Raw genomic sequence first — 22,523 nt, 5'->3', positions numbered from 1 at the left:
AATAATTAAAACCAGAGCAATCCTAGTAAAAAAAATGATTTGTTAGTATCTTCACATTTTTATGTTATTACTGCTTTGTCTTCATTATGACTTTCATATAAGCTCAATTTCTTTCCAATATGTTACAGGCTTTGGCCAAAGAGTTACAAAATGATGTCCACGTGGTAAGGCGACAAATAAGAGAGCTTAAAAAAATGAAGAAAAACAGGGACGCCTGTAAAACCTCAACCCATAAAGCCCAGACCTTGGCAGCTTCTATCCTGAACATTTCACGGTCAGACTTAGAGGAAATATTAGACACAGAAGATGAAGTGGTAAGATCATTTAAATATTTATTAGTAAAGGGTTTATTACACATTGGACTTAAGTACATATTTTTATTCATTTTATACCTCTTAGAATTTCATCTTTAAGATAGTATTAATGATGGTAAGATTGTTAAAGTGCCAATGAAAGATACACATCAAGTATTAACCAACTCAAAAAGCCTTTAAAGAAATTTAACTGTATAATATAGAAATAAGCTAGTACTTATAACCTTTCAAATTACTTGTTAGTCAATTCATTTATTCTTTCCTATCCTCCATTTTCTTTAATTTAATCATATTATATATCATGAAAACCAGTATATTTAATTAAGCTAGCTTAAATGGATTTAGTTAAGCTGAGTCTCCACTGATTTGAAGTTTTTTTTCCTTGTGAGATTTTTTAAAAAGTGCCAAATCTATTGGCTTTCATAGCTAAATTCAAAATTGTTGTTCACCAATATACGCTTTGAAAATATATTGTTGAAAACTATTTATTGCTTAAAATTGGGTAAAATACTTCTGTCTGAGTGAATTTATATGCATACAGGTATAGTCTTTAATAGCATTTCACACCTCCTGGGAAAGACACTGCGTTTTTGACATAGTCACTGCCTCATAAACAGCAGAATCTCATACCACGCAGTCTTTTGTGAAACATGTGTAGGATGCTCATTCCTATCCTACTATGGCTCTGAGGTTTAATTCATGAATATTAGATTTTTATCCTTTGGAATGCTAAAAGATGATGGCACTAGCAGCTTCTCAACACATATTTGTTCAATGATAGACTTGGGTGTCTGTATGAGATCATCCTCCGGCCCCCTCATCAGCTTCTGAAAGATCTTCTGGAATAGAGCAAATCTACAATATGTAAAGATTTTTGAACTATCAAGAATCCTTAGATATAGTTAAAAGGAATCCTACAGGTATTATTTTCATCCAATGGTTGAATTACCAGTTTCTGTGTTCAGCAGCTATGCGAAAACATCTGCGACTTTCTATCAAATTCTAAACTTTGAAGTATAAGAACAATATCACATATAGTACCAAATATAAGACACATGGGAGTAATATTATTTCTGGCAAGGATGTTAACTAAGCCTTATTATAGGTGTTTAATTAAAATATGTTGATTGATGAGAAACCTAATAAAAATTTAAGGGTAAGGCCTCTGCTGTTGCCTAGAAATTTTAAAACATACAGATTTAGCACAGTGTCTCATGTGAGTATGGCTGTTTGCATGTATGTGTTTACACATACACACATGCAGTGATGCTAACACATGTACATATTGTGGAACACAGAACCACCAGGTGTTCAAGACCAAGTAATCTCTAAAATGATGCATTCTCTGGGCTAACAAATTAGCAAAAAAAAACCCTCTTTGAATGAACAAATCAGAAAAGTTGTCCTCTTTGAGTATGTGAATTAGAAAAGAATCTATCTTGATAGCCCCAAAGACTAGATGGTGCACGTCTGTGAATAAATGGCACCTCTAACTCTGGGCAGGTGGAGTCTGACGACAGAGTACACAGCACTGTAACATGCATGTCACACACTCTTAAATCAAGTCCCTCCTGAAAGAGATATAAACACACTGTTCTAAGAGGGATAGGTACATTTTGATATATTTACTAGATTGCATTGTAGACTGATCCTGACATCTTCCAGAGGTTCAAGGATTTGCCCAAGCAGGGCCCAGATCACCTGATTTATGTTCTTTACACTATATTGAACTGTAGTAAATTCACATCAGAAACTGTGATGGCCTATCTGAAGTGCCTAGCATGATGCCTGCCATACAGTAAATTTCAACAAATAATAGTTTCTCACACCCTTCCCTTCTTGGAAAGTCTATTTTTTCTTTTTTGTAAACTGAATTACAATTTCAAGTGAATCATCAACTGTACATGTGAATACATTTCAATTCCAGAAATATTCGATCATGATCATTGATGGGCTGAAAATACTTTGTGACCTACAGAACTTTAAGTTGGAGTGTCCCTTGCCTATCAGTACATTATTGGATAGTTTGAATCAACAAGCATTTAAATATACCAGAGTCATGCCATGTTCTATTCTGTTTGTAATGATAACAATTACTCCTTAGTTATCTGCTGACAAGTCAGATTTTGGAATATTAAGTTTTGTGTTATCTCACGAGGGTCACCTGTAAATGATTCTTTTATATAACTCCATCTTATTTTTCACTTTAATTGCTTTCACCCCCATATTAGCCCCTACTTTGAGCTCCACTGTGAAGGTAGAAATTAAATATTTCTGAATTACCGTGAAATATATAAATATAGCTATATCTTCCGTAGTATGTATCTATAAATTAAATTTTAAAGAGCATGGATTTAAATATTACTACTTTGAGATGACAGACTGTTCTTTGTTGAATGTAATTCTACTGATATTACTCTAGATTTATTCAGTATCTAATAGTATAAACAAGTTCATATAAATTTCATTAACACCAGTGTTTCTATTTTTTTTCTTTAGGAAATTGAAAAAAACAAAATTGATGCTGAAAATGACAAGGAATGGATGTTGTACATTCAGAGACTTCTTGAAGGACAGGTGTTTTATTTTTCTGTTTCGTATATTAAACTTCTAAATAAGAATTCCAAGCCTTACATTTTCACCAGATGTCTAACTTTTTGTAAACACTACCCCATTATTTACTTCTGTTAGGTAAAGAAGTATTCCAATAGGTGGAAAGGAAAGTTAACCCTCTATTTGTGCTTTTAGACTTAACAAATGAAACAAATGCCTTGGGATAGAGCCAACATGGGTCTTAGCAAATGCATTAATTAAATTATTGAGTCAACCTCTGTGCTTGCTAGACTGAAAAGGATTCATTCTCTCAGACCTCTTAGGAAAAGAGATTCTTTATTATGTGTCTTTAAAGTTAGTAGTTGATATGGACACCTGAGGAGTTCACGGGTTTCAGTGACCTTTTACTATGGACCTGTTTCCAGTCAATTCATGTTTTCCTCACAGCCAGACAGCTGTTTATTACTGTGTCTTCCCGCATTCTCTACAATATTTTCTACTGAGACCTCGAGCAGCTTGTTAGTGGGAAGTAAATATTGATTTGGCATCCTGTCAATGCAGAAAGAATGAAAAAATTTCCACCAGAGGCCCCTCAAACATTTTCCTATCGACATTTTCTGGGCCGAGTGGAAAGCTGCATAGAGGATGACAAGGCCAAGACGAGTTGAAATCCCTGAGGGGTCTATTGAGACTGCTGCTGTGACCTGTGTGATACTTTTTCTTCCCTTTCAAGTATTTTTTTAATACACATATAGTCTACTGGGATGCGCCCCTCTTGTAAGTGATCAAGGGCAGTTTATTGGCAGGTGAGAGCCCTGCTTTTCTAGTCATAGCCAGCTTTTGTTTTGACATCACTGACAGCATGTAATGTATTCTAAAACTTTTTCATTATAGTTCTTTTGGCTCAACCTAATTGTTTGTTTTTTAAATGGACTGGAATAAATAAAAGCCAAAACATATTTGTCTAAGTACCCCAAAAACTGTCCTGTGATTTTAGGAAAGTCATTTTAAATGTTTCTGTGTAAAGATTAAAAATAGAAACTGATATTAAATGCAATTATTTTACATTTATATTAACAAGTATCAGTTTATGTGCTTTTGGTAAAGTCAAGAATAAGTAAATAGTATATAAACTATTCATGTTAGTATCAGTTTGATATATTTTTGAGACATTGTCTGAAATCACTTTAATAACAGTAGGCGATTAAAAATCATTTGCTTAAAGTTGTGTAAGTGTAGATGTGCAGGTGCTAGACAAGGCCTTTTACACTGACTACTTGCTTTTGAGAACAGAGGCCATTTCTTAATCATGTGGTACTCCCAGAACCTAGCTCAGTGGCTGGCATACCAAAGAATTCAATAATGATTGTAATGAGGTTTTCCTTTTCAACTTGAAAATGATAAAAATAAACTTTTTAATGAATTTTTTAAATGTTCACTTCATAAATATGGCCTGTATTTATTTGAATTAGAAATTTTATCAATTATGACTATCAAAACAACAAATCTATACGTATAAAGCTTTGTTAAAATTTGCTAAAACTGTACCGACACTGGACCCGAGTTTTTTTGGTTAACACGTGGAGAGGTATATACATACATTCTTCATTAGCTGAATGTATGCTTATTCTGTCCAGTAAGTATAAAAAAATCCTGTTGAAAATGGCATCAGACTGCTTAATACTGCAGCTTGATATAGTGCCTTTTTGTGCCACTGAGCCTGGACTCTGGAATATAATTGCCAGGCAGTATTGATTTAATTGCCCAGGTTTATTTGTGGACTCCTAATTATTGACTGGAGGTAAATTTAATGGAGCAGGCTTTATGAACCCTGGGAAACCGCTGCTGTTGCTGTTATACATAATGAACTGCATCATGTGCCTTTAGATCATTTTTCAAGCTAATTTTATTCCACTGTGACAGTATGATAACATTTAAAAAGTCAAAGACTTTTTATTTTTATTACCGACATAGGTGGTTTTGCTGATGTCTTTGAATTTTGTGAGAGAAAAAATAGGTACTTCATTGGTTGCACTTGAGTGTCGCTTTATAATTACACCCAAGAGAAAAATCTATAAAATAGAATACATCTTTTTTTTTAGCCTACTTTTCTTCTCTCTCAATCTGAGCAATTATATTTGTCCTGAATTTTAGAAAAGGTTTTCTTTGCCCACCAGTTTTTTTTAGAGTCTGAGTTACACTCACAGGATTGTGTGGGCAAAAGTGTAATTATGTTTATTCATATGTTTTGTTTAGTTTATGGCTTATACCTCCTATGAGCTTACATCATCTTCACATTGTGGATAACTGAAGATATTTTCTAAAAAGTACTAATTAGTCCAATATTGATGTTTTGTTATTCAACTATTTTGACAAAATTATTGGAAAACCTCTCTTTTATGTCCTGTCTGTGTGTTAGGTGCTGTATGTGATCGAATCCTGAGATTATGAGGGTGAATCTGGCCCTGTGATTTTGTCTTTTGTTTGATTGGGCCAGAGAATTGCTTTCTGTTAAAAAAATATTTTTTTTCTGCTTTTGTTTGATAGAATGTCATATTGATAAAATATTCACCACAAAATAAAAAGCTGTTCTTCCATGTGGTAGTGTGGAACTAATAATAATATGATACCTACTGCTGTTGTTAGCTACAAGTGCATGAGAACTAAAAGGTCTAAAATTTTAACTTATATATATTTGATACAGAACCCAAATATATGTCATTCTTTCAAGTAGTTGTGATGCTGTTGGTAACTTTTGATATTTGACATTTCTCTGCACCTTACATTTGTCCCCAGAGATTTCTAGTAATCAGAACCACACTGAAAAAATCTTACTAAGTCTACTTTTATCTTTCTATGGCATAGCTGCCTTTAATTTCTTTGAACATTTTTATTTGTATAAATCTCTCTTTTCACATTGATATATTTTTTAAAACTTATAATTTATGGCAGAGACAAACAAGCAAATTGATAATTAAAGTAGCATGGGAGAAACCACCAAAATTAGTTTGTCTGTAGTTTAGGGAGTGGGAGAAAAGATAGAAATGGGCAAAGGAGGCTGGGACCAAATTATAAAAGCTTTTGAGCAGGGTAGGGATGTAATCAGAGTTGTGCTTTAGAAAGATGCTTAAGAGCAACATTGTAGGATGATTGGAGAGAGGAGACTGGGAGCAAAAAGGTGTTCTAGGTAAGGGGCAGTGAGAGTCTGGATACGGCCTGGCCATACTAATAGAAAGGCAGGAGACAGATGTGATCTACATTATAATGAGTGGCTAGATAGCAGTAATGAGATTAGATGAAGGGGTCTGGGTGGGAACCAAAAGATGGGTGAGTTTAATATACTACATGAGGAGAGAAAGATAATAATATCTTTAGAGGTTTAGGGAACAAAAGAGATAAAGCAGCTTTAGTTAAACAAAAGAAGTAAAGCCAGGCATAAAATGTTACATATTGTATGATTCCATTCATACAAAATGTAAAAATAGGCAAATTTATAGACAGTATGTTTGTGGTTGCCGAGGCTGGGGGATATAGAGAATGGCTGCTTACGGATGGAATTTCTCTGAGGATGATGAAAATGCTCTGGAATTACTAGTGATGGCTACACAATTTTGCGAATGTATTAAAAATCAATGATTTATACACTTTAAAATGGTGAGTTTTGCTATGTGAATTATATCTCCACTTAAAACAGTTAACTCCTTGATAATGGAAAATATTACAAAAAGAAAAAAAGAATACATTTAAAAGTAAATTTAATAAATTGCTTATTTCACAAGTGTTGTGCCCCCCACCATTAGCAGAGATTTCTTTAAATGCATTTGAACTTGAATTCTGTCTAGTGGCTGTAAATATGAGTAAATGATATAAATGATTTTATTTCAAACTCAGTAGTTTCTTTTCAGTTGGCACATAAGGAGATGTCCCACCTTTATACTCTAATTGGTCTTACCTGTTCACATATCCAAACAAGGAGTCAGTTTTTTAAACTTTGCCCACTACAAGACAGTGTTTATCTGTTCTGCCCATTCTGATCCCCCAAATTAAAATTATAATAAAGGTTATTTTTAGGCCTTTATAATACCTAAAACAGTCCCTTGTTCTTGTGACTTTATAAAGGCAATGAAAATAATTAGTGCAAATTAAGCTGAGCCTGTGCTCTGGAATCATTAAAAAATATGTGAATGCGTACCTTCTACATGCCAGGTATTATTTCAGGTTTGGAGAATATGGCAGTGAATAAAAGAGATAAAAATTCACTACTCCTATAGAATTTACACTTCTGGGGATGGAGGACAATAAATAGTTAAAATGTATAAACTGTGAAATTTAATAGGTAGTTAACTTGAGTAGAATTATGGGTAGATATATTAAAATATGTATATATGTATAAAACAAATAATACATAGTTATAACCAGAGTGTGGGTCTTAGTACTAAGATTTCTGTAAATACCCTTAGACATGAATGGCTAGAAAATGTGTCCTTGATGTTATGGTGTGTAGCTTTATTCTTTGTTACTTGCTAATTCTTTTTTAGGTTTCATTTTGTCCATTTTAGTCCACTTTGTATAGATCATTTTATTCTGTTGGAACTATATCAAAAATTGTGTCTTTTTGCCTTCAGTTTTGGAGAATTTAAAGTACAGATGTTGATCAGTGGCTTTTCTTTACCTTTAAATATCCCTGTTCCTATTCGTTGCTTCAGATCTTGCAAATGCTGAAATTTAAAATGGCTAACTTTCCCCAGTGTCCTCTCTGCAAAATATGCTTACCTTCTACAGAATGCCTTGCAGTGTGGCAGTGGGAAGGGTTTTATAAATCTCCCTGGCTTTTGTAAACAGAATATACTACTAGCCTGAAGGTTGACTGAAAGTGTCTCCTTGCAGCTCTGAAGCCATTTACTCTGTGGTTGTTTCCTGTGTTGCACTTATAACAAACGCATTCACAGACAGACATACTCACACACTCACTCTGTCTCATCCATATAAGCCTACACACTCAGTAACCCACACAGAATTAATTCCTCACATTTAGATGAAGTAGCAAGAGTGTAAAATCCTCTACTCACAACCTTGCTTTTTTTTTTTTAATTGAACAAGGCAAGCTTACTTTCGTATCACTAGAATGTGATTAAAGTTAAAAGGACCCTTTTAATAAAATAATTAAATCTATTTGAATCTACAGTATCAGTTTTTTCATGTAACTCCTTTTTCTTTTTTTCTCATTTTATTGTTTTCTTCGTGTAGTTTTATCTTCCCTAATATATATTCTTGTGCTATAGGAAAACAAAGAAGTTTATAACCAGTATTCTAAAATTAAGTCTCAACCAAATATAAAAAGGTTTCTGCCTGGAAGTTCTTTATTAACAGCTAATTCAATTGCTGTATATATTTGAAGTTAGTAATACTATTTATTTAACAAACTTTTATCAAGTGCTGATAGTATGTAAAAGTGCTAGTCAGCATGGGAAACAAATGGGACAATTCATGTCTTTAAAAGGCTTAAACTCTAAAGTAGGAAATTAATAAGTGTTAGGATGCAGAGAAAATTGTACACTTGTATGTTGCTAATGATAATGTAAAAGGGTGCTGTTATTGTGGAAAACGCTATGGCAGTTCCTCCACACATTAAGCATAGAGTTACCGTATTATCCAGTAATTCTGCCTTGGGGTATATCTCCAAAAGAATTGAAAGCAGGAACTCAAACAGATATTTGTACACCAATGCTTATAACAGCATTGTTCAAAATAGCCAAATGATGGAAATGATCCAAATGCCCACCGATAAATGAATGGATAAATAAAATGTGGTTTATGTGTACAATTTATTATTCAGCCTTAAAAAGGCATGAAGTACTGAAACATGCTACAATAGGGATGAACCTTGAAGACATTTTGCTAAGTGAAATAAGTCAGACACAAAAGGACAAATACTCTGATTCCACTTGTTTGAGATTAGTCAAGTTCATAGAGACAGAAAGTAGAATGGTGGCTGTCAAGGGCTGGTGGAACAAGGGGAATGGGGAGTTATTGTTTAAAATATGCGGAATTTCAGTTTGGAAAGATGAAAAAGTCCTAGAGATAGAGGTGGTGATGGTTACACAACAACATGAATGTAATTAATGCCACTGAGTAAGTGACTTAAAAATGATTCAAATGATAAAATGTTTGTCATTTCTATAAGATAAAACAGTTAAAAAAATCTAAAGTGGATTTATAGTCAGTATATGTGGGGACACAGGTAATATTCATTTTCATTATGATTTCCAAAACATTAGGAAACTCTTATTAATATAACAGCCAAATTGATATAGTCAAATATAGTATGGGATGGTTTTGTCTCCTAGATAGACAAGTTCCTTGAGAGCACAGTGAGTTATCTTTTACCTCCTATACCATGCTAAGGGAAAACAAAAAGTCAGTAAATTGTGCCCTAAAAATATGGATTACCCAGAGAAGCATTAAAATCACTCATATTCTTGCACCTTGAAAAGCCCATCCAATGTCACCTATTCTGTTTTTTGTAACTTTCGAGAGATATTAGCAAGAACATTTTTCATCTAGATTTAGAACTAGATTTTTCTTTGACTGCAGAAAATAGAACAAGATACATGAAGCACAATGTGTAATAAAATCAAAACCCCATACTTAAAATGTTTGCATTGTAAAATGTCTAAGCCAACCACTCTTCCAGAGCATGAGCTCTGCCTTGTGGAATAATAGGAAACTCAGTAACTGCTGAAGAAATCCATTTTCAGCATCACGTGCCTGAGATTCATTCAGTTTCTCCTTATATTGACCAGAACTCTCTCTGCACAGTAAACTTACAATGGCTTATAGTCGGAAGACCTGGGGTTGCGTTCTGTCTCATGCTAGTATGTGAAGAAGTTAGCTCAAGGCAAGTAACTAAAAGCCTCTTTAACTCAATATCTTCAACTATAAGATAGAAAAAATACCACCTGACAGACTTGGAATGATAAAATAATGAATGCCAAAATGCATTATCCCTTGTAAAAGTGTTTTGTCACCCTTGAAAAGGATAGTAACAGTTCGAGGCCTAGGGAAAATATATGGAAAATATGTCAAACTTAGAATGCTAGTGATTTCTTATGTTTAATTATTTTTAATTTATTTTAAAAGCGTATCTTTTTGCTAGATTTGCTATTAGTCTCCCCAGAAGATGCCTAGCCCATTGCCTACTGTAGAGTAAATACAGTCATGCACTGCATGAGGACATTTGGGCCAATGACAGACCACACTATACAATGTGTCCCCATAAGATGATAATGAAGCTGAAAAATTCTTTTTTTATTAACTTTTATTTTAGGTTCAGGACTACATATGCAGGTTATTATTATAGGTAAACTCATGTCATGGGGGTTTGTTGTATAGATTATTTCATTAACCAGGTACTAAGCCTAGTACCCAATAGTTATTTTTTCTGATCCTGTCCCTCCTCCCACCTTCTACCCTCAAATAGGCCCCAGGGTCTGTTGTTCCCCTTCTTTGTGTCCGTATGTTCTCATCATTTAGCTCCCACTTACAAGTGAGAACAGGCAGTATTTGGTTTTCTGTTCCTGCATTAGTTTGCTAAGGATATAATGGACCTGAAAAATTCTTATTACCAAGTGACACTGTAACCATCCTAAGGTGGTAGCACAACACATTACTCTTGTTTGTAGTGATGCTGGTGTAAACAAACCTGCTGTGCTGCCACCCATAGAAAAATATAGCGTATACAATTATGTACTGCACATAATACTCAATAATGATAATAAAAGTCTGTAACTAGTTTGTGTATTTACTATGCCATATTTTTTTTGGGGGGGGGTCACAGAGTCTCGCTCTGTCTCCCAGGTTGGAGTGCAATGGTGCAATCTTGGCTCACCAAAACCTCCACCTGCCAGGCTCAAGCAGTTCTGCCTCAGCTTCCTGAGTAGCTGGGACTACAGGCGCATGCCACTATGCCTGGCTAATTTTTTTTATATTTTGCAGAGATTGGGTTTTGCCATGTTGCCCAGGCAGGTCTCCAACTCCTGAGCTCAGGTATCTGCCTGCCTCAGCCTCCCAAAGTGCTGGGATTACAGATGTGAGCCACTGTGCCCAGCCTACTATGCCATGCATTTTATCATTATTTTAGAGTGTACTCTTCTACTTATTAAAAAAAAAAAAAAAATGCTTAACTGTAAAACAGCCTAAGGCAGGTCCTTCAGGAGATACTCCAGGAGAAGGCATTGTTAACATAGGAGGTGACAGCTCCGTGTGTGTTATTGTCTCTGAAGACCTTCCAGTGGGACAAGATGTAGAGGTGGAAGACAGGGATAGTGATGACCCTGACCCTATGTAGGCCCAGGGTAATGTGTGTGTTTGTGTCTTATTCTTTAATTAAAACTTTAAAAATAAAAAAATAAAAATAGGTAATTATTTATATCCTTACAGAATAAGGATATAAAAATGTTTTTGTACAACTATAAGCTAAGTGTTCTTACAAGAGTCAAAAATTGAAGCTTACAAAGTAAAGTTACAGTAAGCTAAGGTTAATTTATTATTGAAGAAAGAAAAAGGTTTTTTAATACATTTAGTGAAGCCCATGTATACAGGGTTTATAAAATCTACAGTAGTGTACAGTAATGTCCTAGGCCTTCACATTTACTCACAACTCACTCACTGACTCGCCCAGAGCAACTTCCAGTCCCACAGGCTCCATTCATGGTAAGCGTCCTATTCAGGGGTACCATTTTATAAAATCTTCTATACCATATTTTTACTATGCCCTTCCTATGTTTAGATATACTAATACTTATGATTGTATTACATTTGCCTACAGTATTTAGTACAGTAACATGCAGTCACAGGTTTCTAGCCTAGGAGCAATAGGCCATAGCATATTGTCTAGGTGTGTAACAGGCTATACCATCTAGCTTTGGACAATGACAAAATTGCCTAACAATGTATTTCTCAAAATGCATCCCTATTGCTCAGTGATGCATAACTGTATTTGTTGAGTGCTTTCATTGAGGAGGTATAATTCACTATTCACATTCATCCAGATTCTGGAGTGACATATTTAAATCAACATTGAGTGACACAGTGATGAACAAGAGACTGAATAATTCAGTTCTCTTTTCGATCCTTCCCTATCCCTTTATTTTTCCTATCTGTACTATTAAGTGTTCTCTTAGTCATTTCAGGCTGTTATCACAGAACACTATAGACTGGGAAACATTTATTTTTCACATTCCTGGGGTCTGGGAAGTCCAGGATCAGGCATTAGCCGTAGGAGCATTCTTTCTGTTTTGTAGATCATGGTCTTCTCATTGTATTCTCACATAGCAGAGAGAGCAAGAGAGAGAGTAAGCTCTCCTATCTCTTTTTATAAGGGCACTAATCCCATTCAGGATGCTTCCATCCTCATGACCTAATTACCTCCCAAAGCCCTTACCTCTTAATAGCATCATGTTGGGGTTTAGGATTTCAACATAAAAATTTTGGGGGAACACAAGCATTTAGTTAATAGCCAGGGTCTACCTGCTAAATACTTTTTATATCAGTTAAACTTTCTTTTCCTGAACTTGGAGTTCGTATCCATATGATAAACATTGGTATTCACACCTAGTCCTATTGAGACCCCAAATTATTTCTTTAATGTCTGCATAAAAAGGGACTCCTTGTTATAATGGACTGTAGACTCTTAAAGCATTATCTCTAGCGTGAATATCTCACCTAGTTATGAAGGAGCATATAAGGAATGGACATATCCCCTTAAAGTATATATACTACACAGTTTCTGGCGTTTGAGAAGAAAGTCAGTCATATTAGGATAGTTCGAATACCAGTATTAAGATGTATTTGTCATTATGTGTGCTGGTTTTGTGAGAAGACAACTAGGACTTCAAAAAGGTCTTGCAGGGGGTTGGAGAAGGTAGGGTAAAGTAGTAATGTGTCAGGCTTTGTGTAAGACCAATGTCCAAACAATTCATAGGAGTCCAAACTGATGTCCAAGGGAGCTTTTTGTGCTGGTATCATTGCCCAAAGCATTATCTTAAAGGCAAGGGCACAGCAGTAGTCTCTGATCTGTGAGAATATTGATTATCAGTTAGGGAAAAGTGACTTGATAGGAGTGGAAAATGAGGGAGGGGAAGAAACCTCCCAGCTGCTGAGGAACCAGTGACAAGGGGTTATCTCTATCTAGGCAAGTTTTGGGGACGAGAATTATAGTGTCACACAGGCACCAGACAAGAGGCCTAATCACAGCCTAGAGGTGCTTCTGGGTTTGAAGGAAAGTCTATAGCTAACTTAAATTTCTCTTCTATCTTACATAATTTACCATAGCCCTAAAGAACTTGCTGGCAGTTCGTTTTACTAAATCCTGAAGTATCTTACCAAGCGTCTCCCTAACCCCAAGGACTTTATAAATAGAGTAGATCACCCATTTGCTTTAAGTGTTACGGAAGCACTCCTTGAGGCTTTTTTCTTCATTCTGTCTTACAACTTCTAGAGTAAGGTTCCAAATTAAAGAGAAAAAAACTATAGCCTTCAACAGAGTTTGAAAGAAGCAGGCATAGCCTTCTCTGTGTCCATTTTTAGCAGAACTCCAAGAGGTCTTTATATCTATTAGGATATGCAGCAGAAATAGAAACAACCATTTAGGAGACATGACTCAAAATTCAGTGCCAAATTTAAATTATAAATACGTTGTTCTTTCTGATGGCCTTCTTGATTATTTTAACAAGTTCAGTCTTTAACTACAGGATAATAGAGTGGATGCTAACCAGTCAGATATGTGTGTGTGCTTCTATATAAGTAAATAAATGCATATACCAAATGTTGCACCTTTACTTTTATAATAAACCTACAGTATCCTTTCTTACTAAGGTCTCATTAAGTCAGATTTTAAGATCAGATACAATTCATAAAATGTTATATTCTTCACTTTCAATATGACTCTAGATAAATGTCAATTTTTATCTTATAAGAAATATCTTTTTGGTCATAGTTTTCAAACAGAAAACAAGAATAAAAATGGCCAAATTGTTAATTGTACCCTTTATACTTAAAAGTTATCCTTATTTACATTTTTCTTTCAATACAAAAGAATTTCAATTTCATATTAAGAGCATATTCCCATTAATGCTGATATAAGAAGTTATTTTTATGTTTAGCCATCATGGACTTTAAGCTTTGCTATTTTTCTTAGTTCTCAAGCATCTGCAGTTGTCATTTATATCATTTATATGTCACCTCTAAAGGAAGCCACAATTTGTAAGTGTGAGTAATAAATTTAAGATTGTGGTAGTTGCATACCAGTTCCTAAAGGTAAACTTCTGTCGGTGTTTATATGTCAGAGAAGCTAAAAATCTGGGTGAAATCAGGGGCGATCCCTCCTATCATGGAAATCACTCTTTGCAGCAGGAACAGCCAGAATGACTAGGAAGATGTGCCTTAAGACTACCTATATACTAAGGCAAACTTTGTCAGATATCCCAGTTAAATTTCTATGCCAAGAAATTTCACTCAGTATGAAATCTTCACCTGTCCATTTTTCTCTTTATGCTGAAGAGTTCAAGCATGTGTAACTCTGCACTGATACGCCCAGGGGTATCATTTCTCTTTTTTTAATCCAAGAGAGAAAAAGAAATCATGCAGGTTTTCTGGACTTTGTAATCCCTGGCAAATACCATCTGAGATGAAACCCACAGCAACATAATGTTGGTTTGTTGTTTCAGATGTATTTGATAGGGTGCAAGAAGATCTTTGCTGTGGTCAGTCAGATTGCCACTTCTATCCAACTCTAAAATCCTATTAGTAAAAAGGCAGCCGTGCCTGTCTGTCCCTCAGAGATTTCTAAGGGAGACATAGCCCATTCTAGAATGCATATAAAGATAATATAATTAATGTAAACTCCTTGTATGAAACAAATATGCATTTAATCTGGACTTCAAAGTAGAAGAAGGTTTGGGTCTCTTGTTCTTAGTGTTTTTAAAACATTTTGCCCTTAAAAAAATATGGCAAACAAATAAACAGACCATGTGAATTTTTAAAGTGCTTTCCAAGGCATGTTGTATTTTAAGTACAGTTTCAGTCCTAACTCTAACCAGCCTAGAGCTACATGCTGAGAATTGATGTTCACATGGTACTGTAAGATTTTGAAGAGCTTTCTTGAATCACTGAAGATTAAATTATGTTCCATCTGACTTTCCAGTTCACTATAATTTATGATGTTTGAGAATTAGCATGATATAAGTAATAACTCTCAATTAACCAAAATAGCCAGTTAACTTGAAAATTCCACTATTAGCCATTTTTATAAACAAAATCTTTTGATAATTCATTCTAGACTAAGCAGAATTGTTTTGTGTACAATCTGTGAAAAATGTTTGCTAAATAAATGAATAGTATAAACTTGGTAAGAGAGGTTATTTTTAAAACCAAAGTTGTTAGTGCATTCATTATTTGATTACATATTGAATCTGTTCCATAAAGCAAGAACTATTTGTAAAGCAGGCAGGGACAGCTACTTAAATTTTTTAAAATGACAGTTACTTTAAATTGTTGTATTTATTTGAAAACAGTAAGTATATTTTATGAAATGTTTTGTAGTTCTGACTTTTTCTTAGTCTTCCTCTAAATTTGTTTCAATTATTAACTATTTTATCATATTTTCTGTTATAAAATTAACTTAATTATGACTGAGCCTTATGTATTTAAAAAATAATTTTTGAAAGACCTCTGTGAAAGCCAAATTTACTGTTAACAATAAACCATAAAGTATAAACAGCAAATAGAATGAACACTAGGTTTAGAGGAAAATATTTTCAATTGGATCATAGAAAGGAAAAATAGAAAAATTGAATTAAAATAAAAATTTTAAATCTCACACTGGTAAGATATATGAAATTTTGTCTAAAATTATGTAATGACAAATAATGTGATTCTTCTGAACTATTATAGACAGATAGGTTCCCGCAAGGGCGGTAGTTGTACACATACTATGCATTTTGATTTAAGGTTTGACTTCTTTTTGAAATCCAAACTGTGTTAGCCTCTATAAAAAGCTTAAAGGAAGCTTATAATCCAATAAAACAGGATTGGCATACAGTTGTGTTTAACTTTGAGGCTTTTAGTTTTATTGGAAGCCAGAGCAAGAGAATAAAGGGAGTTGGTAATAAATTCGTAAATGGACTTCCCATTCCTCATTGGAGGCTTTCTGGAAGAGTTATTTGAGCTTGACTTTTTAAAGGTAATGTCCATGTTTAAAATTGTTCAGCTCTCAAGATAATAAGAGTAGATTAAGATTTAAACTTGAAAACGAAATTTGCAAACAATATGATTAATGCCAACACATTGTGGACTAGTGAAAGGTCTATGACATTATTACATAGGAAATGATATAACCAGCATGTTCCCCAAACTGTGTTTCATGGACCAGTATTTCAGCCTGATAAAAGACCATAAGAAAAGGATGGACAAATGAATTTAGAAATAGGATATTATATTGCCCTCTTGGAGAAACACAGTGCCTATTAGCCTCTTAACCACTCTTAACAGGTCCTGAACTAAAGAAACTGTTTAGAAGTTTGGTTTGTTTCCCAAATTTATTTGATTAGAGAACAATTTTAGAAAATGAAACACTCACTTCTGCCTTGTTTCTACCAATAAGGGATGGAAAATTACCACCATCTTGTATCTTCCTTTTAGATAGGAATGCATGTAGTACTGAGTGACATCATTTAAAAGAAAGTTGCCCAGTAACAACAAATGACAAGTAGTCTTGTCATTTTTTTGTGCATTTCTTTCACACCTAATATTAATGCTCTCAAGGTTTAAATTTTTATTTGTAAAACTGGCATCTTTGTCCAATGTAACTCTTTTTTACATCCAAGAAGAGCAATATGTCAAAATTAAAATGTACTGCTTTTATCATTATCCTCCAGAAGAGAGCTGATCATATTCTTTTTTCTTATTTCTAAGATATTCTTTTCCCACTTCTTTACTTTCCTGAAATTGGGATGCGTATGCAATATGTGTGTGTTTGATGTTGTAGATTTTTCCCCCTAGAAAAGCTGTTGTAAAGTCAATGTGTATGTCTTCTATTAATCTGTATCTTAAAACTGAAGAATTATGCTCTTTTGGTATCTTATACTTTCTTTAGTGGTAAGTTTCAAGTAAGACAAATATGTGAAGCTCCTGTGTTTCTCGGGAACAGACACAGACTCAGGCTACCTTAAGGAGCAGGCAGATTACTATAAACATAAGAAGGGACTAGACTAGAATGTTCTTTGGGCCTGAGGCAGTTTTCTGGATCAGCTGTGGTCTCTATTTCTCCTTCATGGCTGATGTGGTCTATTTGTTTGTGCCTGTCTGCTCTTTAGTTCTACTATCACAGCCAGTCTTTTCTCTTTTCACCAGTCCAAATTTAGCAAAGAGCCATTCTGATTGGTTTAATTATAGACACCTTAGGGGAGCATAGCTGAGGACCCAGACAAAGGCCGTCAGGCCATCCTGGGTCAGATGCCGACAGTGATGCTGTCAGTCGTCCATCCTAGCACAAAAATGGGCCTGATGCTACTGCCCTGCAGGGAAGGAGGCTGGGCATGCTAAGCATTCCTATTAATATATTCAGGGAAACAGAAGTAGTCTATCCCTGGTTGATCTAAAGGACAAGTCCAAGAAATGACTTAACAAGCTTCTTAATTATGACAGACCTCTTATGTGAGGCTAGGTAGCTGAGAATAAGGACAAGAGAAATTTCTAGGATTCAAAAGTAACTGGGGCTGCATTTCAGATTGTCTTTTACTTACCATCAATAACTATAACTGTATTAGGTGAGTTGGAGTTCTACAGGCAACTCAGTGAAGCAGAGGGAACTATAAAACTTGACCAGAAAAGTAATATAAATTATGAAATTTTAAAATGTAGTCTACATTTCATAAACTCAGCAGTTTGCAACATGTGTATTACACTTTGATATGCCAAACAACTTTTCTGTAACAACTTAATCAATGGGTATACTTTTGCCATTTTTTCCTCTGAAGTTTTTACTCTACAATTCTTGAGATGTTCGGCTCTAACACAGACATGTGAATTGATGGTTCTCTCTCATTCTTTTATGAGTGATGAACATACAGTACTACTTCTATGGGCCTGTGTGCCCTAGAGATGACTGTAACCTGCTATTGATCAGCTGATTGAAGATAAATGGCTTAGCTGCTTGTATTGCAGATTACATCATTAACATGGTCAGTAAACCATGAATTGTTCAATAAGGCGTTTATCTTTTTTCATTTTACTTCTGCTCTTTTATCATTTTTATTAGAAAAGACAAAATTACCCACACTAACCAGCAAGATCAGTAGAAAAGAGATCCAGTAGGGTACCATTATGGCTGCAAAGTTGCAGACCTCTAACTTCTAATGGTTTAATTATATTTAGTATGTTTTTGAACTGAAGAAAATATAGAGTTTTAATAATTTTTTTGTGTTTCTTTTACAGCTTCCTTTTGCCTCATATTTACTAGAAGCAGTACTGGAAAAAATAAATGAAAAAAAGAAACTAGTTGAAGGATATTTCACAATTATGAAAGATATTAGATGATATTAAAATGGAGAGCTTTATTGCAAATATGGAAACTTTTTATGTGGTGTGATTGGAATATATGCATTGCAATCCTAATACAGTATCTGCTCCAAGTATCAATAGTCAGGTTCAATACAAAAATAAGAAGTCTCTGAAAATAATTAATTGCTGAACAAGTGAAACTAATTAAGTGCATAGCCATTTAAAAGGAAATAGTGTAGCATTTGATTGTTGAATACAAATATTGCCACAAATCAATGCAAACTTAAAAATGATTTTCCTTCTAGTGCATTAAAAGAAACTGAACAGGCTTGGCACACAAATTGGTCTAAGCGTAAGAAGAAAAAGTATCAACTAAGGATTTAATGTTTTAAGTTTCATAAAGAAACTAGATTTTTTACATAAAACTGCTATAGATGGCCATAAGTGGTCCAGGGAGCAACAGATTTGTATTACGAGCAAATATAAAATGAAGCATCATAACTTGAGCATTTATTGAAATAAATTGTGTGGTCCAATTGAATCTATTCTCATTGATGTGCTGGTTTATGTAAGAGATACTGTGTATTTGTGCAACTATTTGGCAAAAATAAAAACATTTTCTTCTCTCTCTTAAATTCACAATAGTATATGTTGTGTAGTCATATAAATTCACAGGGGACCACAAACCCAGTATATAAAATTAGGCTCTAATTAACAGAACTACTACTGTGGTCAACTAATTAAAGTTACATTCTTAACTATGATGTCATTCTTGCTTAGATTCCTGAACATTCCCACCTCATTTCACCTCTTCACTGTGTTCCTGCCATACCCTTTTCGGTTCCTCTAATTCACCAGACTGGTGCCTGCCTCTCACATTTGCCCTTGGTCTTTTCTCTTTCTAGAATACTCTGCACTTAACTTTCCTCATGGCTGGCTCCTTCTCATCATTCAGGTCCAGCTTCCCCGGTCCCTCAGAGACACATTCTCTGACCAGCTTACTATTTTATTTCCTCATAGCACAAAATTATCTATCTGTTCATGTATTTGTTTTCTTGTTTATTTTCTTTTTTCCCCTCTTTAGTATGTAGGTCCCATGAGATTAAAGCAAGGGTTGGCAGATTATAGCCTGCAGGGCGAATCTGGCCTGCTACCTGTTTTGTTTGGCCCACAAGCTAAGAATGATTTTTGCCTTATTAAATGGTTTTAAAAAAATCAAAAGGAGAATAATATTTTGTAGCATGTGAAAATCATATAAAATTCAAATTTTGGTGTCCTTCAATAAAGTTTTATTGGAACACAGTGGTACTCATTCATTTCTGTATTACTTATGGCTGCTTTCACACTACATGAGTGTAGCTGAGTAGTTACGGAAGAGACTGTGCTTCTCTCATAACTTTGCACTACTGCTTGGAATACTACAAATCACAATGATGCAGTTACAACTTGACAGAATTTTAGGTGACACAAATACTGCCTTACTGTAATTTAGAACAAACAAACAAAAAAACCAGCACATACTTTTCATGTCAAAACAAGAAAAGAAAAAAGAAATGACCATCAAATGTCACACACTTAAGGCACAATGAAGTGTGGATTTTGTTATTGAATTAGATGGCGAAGCATTGTGTTTATTATGTGATGACACTATATGCCTGAAGGATGCAATTAAAACATTACCATACGAAACATTCATCACAATATTCGCAACTCACAGGAAAGAACGAGTAATAAAAAATTACAAAACTTAAAATGTAATACTTTATTACAGCAAAATTTTGTTACAAAAATAAAAATGAGACTGCATAGTATGACCTTGATACCAAGTCTAAACAAAGACGGTGTACAAAAAAAGGAAAATGTGGTAGACTGAGAAATGGCCCCTAAAGATGTTCACTCCTTAATGCCTGAAACCTGTAAATGTGTTACCTTATATGTCAAAAGGAAATTTGCAAATATGATTAAGTCAAGGATCTTGAGTGGAAAGGTTATCTTGGATTACGGATGTGAGCCTGATGAAACTGCAAGTGTTCTTATGAGAGGGAGGCAGGAAGAGTCAGAGAGAGAGTAATTCTACCAGAGAGGTAGAAAGAAATTTGAAGATGCTACACTACTGACTTAAAATATGGAGGAAAGGGCTATGAGCCAAAGAATGTGGATGGCCCTTGGAGACCAGAAAAGGCAAGGAAACAGGTTCTTCCTATAACCTTGGGAAAAGCTCAGTCCTGTCAGCACCTTGACTTTACCCTAGTGAAACCGATTCTGGACATCCAGAAATGTAAGATAATACATTTTATCTAATTTAAGCCACTAAGTTTGTGGTACTTTGTGACTGCAAAAATAGAAAACAAATAGAAGTTGCCAAAAATCTGTTTAGAAGTTTTACATCTATGTTCATGAGGGATATTGGTCAAAAGATACACAATCAGGGCTGGTTCAATATTCAGAAATCAATCAGTGTAAACCACCATATTAACAGGCTAAAAATAATATGCGATCATAAAATTTGATATAGAAAAAGCATGTGAAAAAAATTGGCACTCATTTATTTAAAAAAAAACTCAGAGCCGGGCACGGTGACTCATGCCTGTAATCCCAGCACTTTGGGAGGCCTAAGTGGGCGGATCATGAGGTAAGGAGATTGAGGCCGTCTTGGCTAACATGGTGAAACCCAATCTCTACTAAAAATACAAAAAATTAGCCGGGCGCGGTGGCAGGTGCCTGTAGTCCCAGCTACTTGGGAGGCTGAGGCAGGAGAATGGCCTGAATCCGAGAGACGGAGTTTGCAGTGAACCGAGATCGCGCCACTGCACTCCAGCTTGGGCGACAGAGCGAGACTCCGTCTCAAAAAAAAAAAAAAAAAAAAGCTCAGAAAACTAGAAATAGGGACTTCTCAATTTGATAAAACCATCTTTTAAAAGCCTACAGCTAACATTGTACGTAATGATGAAGACCGAACACTTCCGCCTATAATCAGGACCAAGGCAAAGATTTCAACTCTCACCACTTTCACTTAACATAACGTGGGAAATTCTAGCCAGCCTAGTAAGGCAAGAAAAGGAAATGAAAGGCATCCAGATTGGAAAGGAAAAAGAAAACTACTCAGAACACAACGAAAACAAAAACTTTACAGAATTAATGAGTTCAGCAAATCTCAAGATACAAAATCAACATAGAAAAATTGTGTTTCTATACTCCAGTAAACTAGTAAAAAAAATGTGGAAACAGAAATTAAAAATACAGTACAATTTACGATTTCCTGAAAAAGAGAAATACTTGGGTAAAAAACCTGATGAAACGTGCATAGTACTTGTAGATGAAAATTATAAAACACTAGTGAAAGAAATCAACAAGATCTAATAAATTAGGAGATATAGTGAGAGCATGAGTTAGGATACTTATGTTAAAGATGCCAGCTGTCTGCAAATTTTTATAGAGATTTAACACAATTCCTATCAACATCACAGCAAGAGATTTAGGAAATAGAGAAAAATTTTCTAAAATGTATATGGGAACTCAGAGAAACTAGAATAGAAAAAAAAAAAAAAACTAAGAAGCATAATAGTGGAGACGTCACTTTACCCAGTTTCAAGATGTATTAAATAGCTACACTAATCAGGAGTGTGTGGTGCTGGGAGGCAGAGGGCTGGACAAATAAATCAATGGAACAGAACAGGGAACCAAGAAATACACCAAAGCAAATATGTCCAACTGATTTGAGACAAAGGTTCAAAAGCAATTCAATAGAGGCATAATTGCCTTTTTGGCAAATGGTCCTGAAGTAGTTGGGCATCTTGGGTTAAAGAAAAAAAATCTTGACCTAAACCTCACACATCACATATTCAGACAAAATTACATCAAAATGGGTCGACATTTAAATGTAAAATGTAGAATATAACATGAGAGAAAGTCTTCAGGACCTCAGATTTGGTGAAGAATTTCTAGCTGTGACACCAGAAGTGTGATGCAAAAAAGAAAAATTGGTAAGTTTTAGTTCATCAAAATTAAAAACTTTTGCCCTGGGCATAGACAGGCTACAGAATGGGGAAAATCATTTGCAAATCACATAACTGACAAAGGATTCATATCTAAAATAAA

General features: G+C 34.7%; 1 protein-coding gene across 3 annotated transcripts in view; it reads left to right on the top strand.

The window, feature by feature from the left end:
• Positions 1 to 19,727, top strand: part of CNTLN (centlein, centrosomal protein) — a 389,383-nt gene extending 369,656 nt beyond the window's left edge. For 2 of the 3 annotated variants that reach the window (XM_011930370.1, XM_011930371.1), the window contains exons 24-26: positions 129 to 314; positions 2,814 to 2,891; positions 18,360 to 19,727. In XM_011930370.1, the coding sequence (XP_011785760.1) occupies positions 129 to 314; positions 2,814 to 2,891; positions 18,360 to 18,461 (366 nt within the window). In that variant the 3' untranslated portion in view covers positions 18,462 to 19,727. Of the gene's footprint in view, positions 1 to 128; positions 315 to 2,813; positions 3,836 to 18,359 lie in introns of those variants that run through there. The other variant, XM_011930372.1, reaches the window with a different exon arrangement.
• The last annotated feature ends 2,796 nt before the right edge of the window (positions 19,728 to 22,523 follow it).

This window comes from Colobus angolensis, unplaced genomic scaffold (assembly GCF_000951035.1).
Source record: "Colobus angolensis palliatus isolate OR3802 unplaced genomic scaffold, Cang.pa_1.0 Scaffold86, whole genome shotgun sequence".
Taxonomy (NCBI): domain Eukaryota; kingdom Metazoa; phylum Chordata; class Mammalia; order Primates; family Cercopithecidae; genus Colobus; species Colobus angolensis.
The sequence above is the reverse complement of the archived record's forward strand: the minus strand, read 5'-3'. Positions and strand labels throughout refer to the sequence as shown.